Source organism: Pyxicephalus adspersus, chromosome 5 (genome assembly GCF_032062135.1).
Source record: "Pyxicephalus adspersus chromosome 5, UCB_Pads_2.0, whole genome shotgun sequence".
Classification (NCBI taxonomy): Eukaryota; Metazoa; Chordata; class Amphibia; order Anura; family Pyxicephalidae; genus Pyxicephalus; species Pyxicephalus adspersus.
The window spans coordinates 133,693,257-133,700,703 of record NC_092862.1 but is presented as its reverse complement, the minus strand read 5'-3'; the positions used below and the strand labels follow the sequence as shown (position 1 = coordinate 133,700,703).

The following is a 7,447-nucleotide window of genomic DNA, read 5'->3' as shown; positions in this document are numbered from 1 at the left end:
AGTTGAGGTTGCCAAGGGAGGGGATCCCATCCACTCCTTAAAAATATATTTAAATACAAACATAAAAAACCCCACAGCTTCTAGGCATTCCACACACGTTTTGCACCTTTTTTCACCTTGTTAAAGCTGACCTGGTCGGAATGTAGAAACACATTACTTAGCCAGCATAGCAATAAATGTATCTGAATTTAAATGTACATGTAAAAATTCTGCAGAAAACAAATATAAACCACAAAAAATACAACATGGTTTTTCGGTATTAAATATAAATTTTATATGAACAAATTTAGCCACTTTTAATCTCATTATATATGCATTTTAAAATAAGTCTGACAGAATATACAATAGTTTAATGGTTTTATGCAACCAATATACCATCTTTTTTTATATTTATATATTTTTTTCCCTTTTTTTCACCATTATTTAGAGTTGTCAATGTGCTTATATTATGCCTTGTCTCCGACGCCAAAACACCACACCCGGCATCTCTTATTATTGCAGAACAGAGCCGGAAGACGTTCTTACACCATACAGCCAATCCATTCCAAATATTATCAATGGCAGGCAGGTCAGAAAGTTCAAAGCTGACAGATGGCTATAACAGCAAAGATATAGAATATAGATTGATATATATTTGGGGATAATTTTTTTTGTCTTTTTTTTAATACAAAAACTTTATTGTGTAGGACTTCATTCACACAGGCACAGACAAGGAAATTTGGCTTTGGCGGTAAAAGGGGGGTGACACATCTGTGTAACTTGTACAACATTTATGGATATAATTGATTGGATATTTGATGTCTTTTGAGGTGATACTCAGGTAGCAGTGGATCTCCGTAGTGCGCATGGTCCCCACAAAAATTAAACGTCTTATTTCGCCACTATAGTCACCAGCCCATGGAGTCCGTCAGGATGGGGCTGCAGAAAGTAAAGTCAAATCAAAGTAAAAAGTCTAGAAATTGAGGTATCCTCAGTCGGCATAGATGATAAATCCAGAGAATGTGCTGTATTTGTTGTTGTTGCCGCCATGGGCTTTTCCACCATCCAGCTTAATATAGACCTCGTCGCCCGGGTCTAGATGTAGGACCACACTGTTGCTGGCGTAGTCGTAGTTCTGGTCCGCATCCTGAGCGATGGCGCTGGCTCGAACCTGAACAAGAGACACAAGACTGAGTCATTCATGTCTTAGAGAATATTTTTACTGCCAAGTTACAACATATTATGAATGTTTGTGAAGAGTGCACACAGTGAATGGCAAAGGAACTGGCAAGAAAGTTATTTTATTTAGAAAATTGTAAAAATTTGTCTTTTTAATTCGCCCTCCAGTCTAGTCAGGGATTCCTCACAAGGCTACCTAAGCTGTGCCGTATGGCGGAATGACTACTAGGGGCAGGTTCAACAACATGCTGCTGGCCAACCATCTCTATAGTAGGAAACAGAAAAAGAAAGTAATTATACCCAGGTCATATACGGTGCAGAAACCTGTGCATGGTGTATTGAAGGTATCACTCTTCTCCCCCCATCCCCCGGTCTCTTTGCCCTGTCCCATCTTTCCCCTACTCTCTCCCTTTCTCTATCTTCCTTAACTCTCTCTTACCTTCACTCCTTCCATCTCTTTCTCCCCTCCTCCTTCCTCTCTCTTTTACACCTCTCCCTCTATCTCCCCCTCTCTATCTATTACCTCCTCTCTTTTTCTCTCTCCCCTCTCCCTCATTCTTCTACCCCCTCTCTCTCCCGCTCACCCCCCTCCATTTCTCTTTCCTCTCCCCCTCCTTATTTTTCCTCCCCCTTATCTTCCCTTTCTTCCCCTCTGCCTTTCCATTCTCTCCCCTATCCCTCCTTCTCTTTTTTTCTCTCTCCCCTCCCTCTCCCTTAGCCATCACTTTTTCTGCCCAACTTTACCTCTTTTTCCCTTCTTCCTACCTCCCCTGCTCTCTCCCTTCTCATTCTCTCTCTGGCCTTCTCTTTACCTCCCTCTCTTTCTTCTTCTATTTCTTTCTTACTTTCTCTCCTCTCTATCTCTCTCAAGTCTCTCTCTCTCCTTTCCATCTCTGGTCTTTCTCTCTCTCCCCCTCTCTGTTTTTTCCTGCTTACTTACTCCCCTGTTCCTTTCTTTTTCCCCCCCCTCACATTTTTTTTGTTCACCTGGAACAGCTTTCTTGGTGTGTTTTATGTATGTCAGCATCAAAGGATGTAAGTGACGGTGGGGGGGAACAAGTGGATTAATTACAAACTAGTTGGTCTAGGGGAGCAAAAAGTATAACTGTCCCTGCATCCAGCAGCATCTGGCTCTTTCCTCTCAAGCCTGTCTCTGGGCTACCCCTTGCATGTATTGGATTTCGGTTCTTTCATTCATGGAGGCTCAGCATCACATACCAGCTATGCACAGTCTGCCAAGAAACACTGATTCCTGCTGATGTATACCTTACTATCCAGGCAGCATAATATTTGGGTAATTTGGGCTCTTAGGAGTTGAGTAAAACACCCTGCCAGCTCCTCCTTGCAACCACGATCAAAGTGCTTTATATAGAAAGGTATAGAGACCAGTGATGATGACAGTGGTTCTACAATTAGATAGAACATTTTATATAAAATACAATTTGCATGTTGATAGGTAGAGCGGGGTGCAGGGAAGGCAAAATATAAGCAAATTAAAGTTCATTTTAATATTTTCTTTAGCAACAGAAGCAAATGTATCACTTTAAACACCCTAAAAGGACAAAGTCACAACATTTTGAAAGAATTCCCCTTTGATGTAGGGATAATATACTTACATCTCCTGCCATCCGTGCTAACAATCCCTCAACTGTGGTTTATTCCACTGTCCCCTGGATCAGTTCTGTGTCCTTCTATAACAGAGGTGTCAAATTCAAATACCCAGTGGGTCAAAATTAAAAACTTAGACAAAGTCGCGGTCCAAACTTGAAACTGAAATAGCACCGCTACTACAATTCCCTGCGTCTATAAAACAGTCCAATGCGGGACCACACATAGGCAGAAAGGCCGCTGGTCTATAGACACGAGTGATGCCGGGAATTGTAGTAACGGCGCTATTTTAATGCAGTGGCGAGCCATTCGCAATTCTTATTTAGGATTCATTTGGGAGCCAAAAAATAGGACATTGCGGGCCAGATTTGGCCCGCGGGCAGAGTTTGACACACCTGTTCTATAATGTAAGGGCCAGGGGAAGGAACCACACTTACCAAAATGTGCCAAATTTAGAGAATTCTCCAGACAATAAAGAGTAAGGATTGCATTGGTGACATTTTCTATTTACATTTTATTTTGCAACAGTGTCATTTTAATTCCATTTTTATTGAAGAGGAAAGCTTTAGACAATTTGCAATAAAATTATAAATTCCCAACTGATATTGAAACTATTGGGTTTTTTCAAGAAGTACACATTATGAATTATGATTATAAAATCTTCATAAAAACATTCTCCCTTGCTGCTTCATATTTTTATTATTGTCCCATAGGCAGATTTGTAAGGGCTCCCTCTTGTGGCCATCTGTCAATCAGATAAGTGAATGAGATTCCTGCTTAAAGAAAAACTTTACTTTGTCAGGACTAGGCAAAGTCTTGCAATAAAGAAGGGTTTGTCTCAAAGTTGCTACGGATTCCTTGAGCAAAGGGCAATTTCTGTCTCTCGGGTCGGGTAAACTGGCACCAATGATCTTTTTGGCTATCTGTAAAGGTGACAGTCTTCCTACTGGCCAGCAATGTAAGAGGCACTTTTCGTATTGAACAAAAGGTGAATGTACTGTGAACTGTGGATATGGTAAACAAAGCAGAGGTTCCCTGCAGACCTAACAGTTATTTGGGGGGAGGGATGTTAAAAAGGTTATGAAAGGCTGCAATAGACTGATGTTAGACTCCACAAAGTCTATACCCTGATCCACTGGATTTTCTGAAAAGTCTTTCATGTTCTGACATTTAGAGGAACTCAGGGCTTTGCATGGTCACTCCCTTCTCTTACCAACCCCATGTGACAGCATGCAGACATGGAAAAGCAGTATTACAATGCTATGCCTAACAATGGTGCCACATCCTAAATATGTCCAAACAAAATCTCCAAATCCAGTAATAAGACTTAACAGACTTATTAAGTATAATCAAAGTATAAGCAAATCTTTCCTATTAGCATAAGCCATACCAACAGTGTACAACTAATCCTGTATTTGGAAAATATATATCAATAAAAACAGGTAGCTCAAGCAGGTAACCTCCGTGTATACATCAAAACTGATTTTGGCAAAAACAAAGTTTACTTAAAGGAGTAAATTCATAGACCAATTGCTGGAAAAATCAATCACCAAAAGATTCGACTCATTACGCAGGTCAGGGCTGCTTCTTCAGGAAAAAGGGGGTAACCTTAAAACAAAAATAAAAAACTGGTGATTCTGTGCTAAGTGACTGCACCAGGTTAAAGGTTGGGGGGTCATATGTTACTTCGTGCAGTCCAGGCTTGGTATAGTCTTACTATAATGACTGCTGAGATCACATGTGTTAACTGCATAGTTATCAAAATTGACTATTACAGTAAATGGACTATAAAAAATGCAACAAGCACTGAATATTATTTTTTACTACCCTGGTGATCATAAATATAATATACACGGTCTGGAGTCACTGTAATGACATGGATGGAACTGATGGATAAGCATGTGATATTTCCAAAATATACCAATGACAGATGATATTCAAAACAAAGATGGCATTACAGGAGACAGTATTGTCCAGCACTGTCCTTCTTATTAACCATTGCTAGGCCAAGTCACCAGATGACTTCCTATGGCTCTCAGATACCCCAATGACCCCAAGATTTCCCTTCCAGAATAACAAGAATTTCCATGAAACTTTCTTTTTTGCAATGTATTGTAAGGTCCTGGTCAGCACCAGTCCCCACCAGACACCAGTCCCCCAATCTAACACCACAGTCTTCACCTTTAGTAAGCCCCAGCTCAGCCTTGGGAGACTTGTTGCATCCCCCAGCACTCGGTTGCCCCCAGGACTTACTGCGCAAGGGATGGTGTCTGGGGATGAGCTGGCAGCAAGCCAGGAGCCCACAGATAGCAGTACTAAGATTCCAATAGAGGCGAGTCCAGAATACAGAGCAGAGGTCATACACAGAATATCCGTCCACCAAACAAAGTACACAAGGACAAAACACAAGCAGAGTGGGGGTCACAGGCAAAAAGTTGGTTCAGGCTGCATACAAACTATAGGTCAGGAACAGGCAAGATCAGCAACAATAAATCACACAAATACACACCAGCAGCAAGTCAGCTTAGCATGAGGCTACAACAGGCACCTGCTACTAGGAGAGGCTAAAAAAGTTCCAGCTGCAAATGAGACTTTGGCTGATCAGCCTCTAGAATCCCCTTCAGCTATGGACAGCCTTACAATGGATGCTGGGGATGCCATAAATCCATCAGGCTGCACAGCTAAAGGGAAGCAGGGGCTGCTGCTATTTCTCTATACTCTGCTGCTGCAAATGACATTGCTGGGCAAAATAGGCTGTGTGGGATGCTGCAGTGGTGGACAGCATGGAATCGCCGGCCTGATAAGCATTTCCTAACAGTATTATAGAAAATCTATTGGGCTTGGGAATGGTGGCAATACTCTGATGGAAAGTCCCAAAGAAATATATAGCCAAAATGTTTTTTTTTGGCTATACATAAACAGTTTGGTTAGATTTCTATCTATTTTCTTTTGGGTGGCTTTCCTTTCCTTTACTTTCTGCCCCAAGGGATGCAACAGGAAGTGAAGTAAACTGTGTACAAAGATAAAGGAATCAGATAGACAGTTGTCACCAAAAAAAGCGTTTACATTGGAAGTAGGCTTGGATCGCGGACCTGAGACCTCTCGGAGGAACGTGGGGACATGGGGTACACCAGAACAAAAGGAATTCAAAGCACTGTGGTATTTTTGGGAGTACAGCAGGGGCCAAAGTCCAACCAGAGGGCACAAAAAATAATTTGGGGGACAAATGACTGGGGTCCACCCTATGTTTTTCGATTCCTCCTGTGGGTCAGTCCAACCCTAATAGTAAAATGTCACCTTACTTCTTTTCCTGCTGAGAACTTACAACTACAACATTGTGCATTTGCCATTAACTCCTTTCTTGGTGACTTTCATGGCTACTAGGTAATTGGTGAAGGTAAAAAAATTCTAATTGTTCCCCATATCATCCAAAACTAAAACAAGAATATGGCTACGCATCTGGAGATACAACACAAAGTCAGAGAATATACATCCAAAGTGAAGTAAAATCCACATCTGACACCTGCATAGGATCCCTTCCAGCCTCACCTCCTGTTCTAAAATACATTTCCAAAATGTTGTATTTTCCATCAATTTTGCCAATCAGAGAGGCCAGGGACCTGACTAACCCCCCATCCCTCAATCCAAAACTAAAGTAAAAAAGTTTTGGCGACTTTATGCTAAAAGTAATCTTCCTTGAATAGGGATCATGAGGACTCTACAATACCAGTCTTTAAATGGTCAATAAAAGGATATAAATTGGCTTTCAGCAATGTCTCATGTCTGTAGGAGACTTACACTTCCTTTTTTTTTTTTTGGTGCAGAAGTCAAAGCGATGGAAAAAAAAGTTCTGACGGTGCCGTTGTAAGATGTTTCTGCCTCCCTCCCCTTCATCCCTCTCTATGTATTCTGCGTTAGCTCGCACATCTTATATCAAACTGTGCTCTGTATCTGGGTCACATTCCTCTTCATTTTCCTTATTCGCTGTAAGTGACCGTGATCAATAGTCGCTGATATTGACGCCAAGCTCTGCCGTTTGTGGCCAATGTCCCTGCAAAATAAAACTACACAGGGATAGTGCTCAGCCTGTACTTTGTAGGAGACATGTGACTCCTCATTTTATATATATATACCAAAATTCAATAAATGCTTTGCTTATGCAAGGCAAAGCTACAATCTCAATGCAAAACCCAGAAGCTAAATCTGCTTAGATTTTACATTTTCTGGTTCCTCCTTTGTCCCCCCTCATCAATATGTTAATGAAATTATTGAAGGAGATCTAAATTTACAGTCCTCATATGAAGAATTAATAAAGAGCAACAAACACACAATTATATATCAGTAATTTATATTTTTAAATTGTTCATTTGCTTATGAAGTTATTCTGTGTGGAGGATGCTGGTGGTTTTCACAATTTTTGGCTGAACACTGGAGAGCAGCAAAGCAGCTGTAATGTCAGCTTCCTGCTAATAAGAAATGAATGGGGGTGGTTACACTTGTAGTCTCAGCTCTACAGTACAATGGGGTGGCTACAAATGAAGTCATACTGTGAGATTGAGAAAACAGCACGTGTTTAATGTTTGTAATAAAATATAGAACTACTGTCGTTCTGCATTTTAGCCACAAGATGCCGCTGTTTCTGAGCACAGCTAAACAAGTGGCCAGTATTTGTACCGTATTT

The 7,447-nt window shown here is 41.0% G+C and overlaps 1 protein-coding gene across 1 annotated transcript in view; it reads right to left on the bottom strand.

Moving 5' to 3' along the window:
- Positions 1-249: 249 nt before the first annotated feature.
- Positions 250-7,447, bottom strand: part of C1QL3 (complement C1q like 3) — a 30,825-nt gene continuing 23,627 nt past the window's right edge. Inside the window, 1 exon segment of the mRNA XM_072412784.1 lies at positions 250-1,150. Coding sequence (XP_072268885.1) covers positions 971-1,150 — 180 coding nt within the window. The 3' untranslated portion in view covers positions 250-970.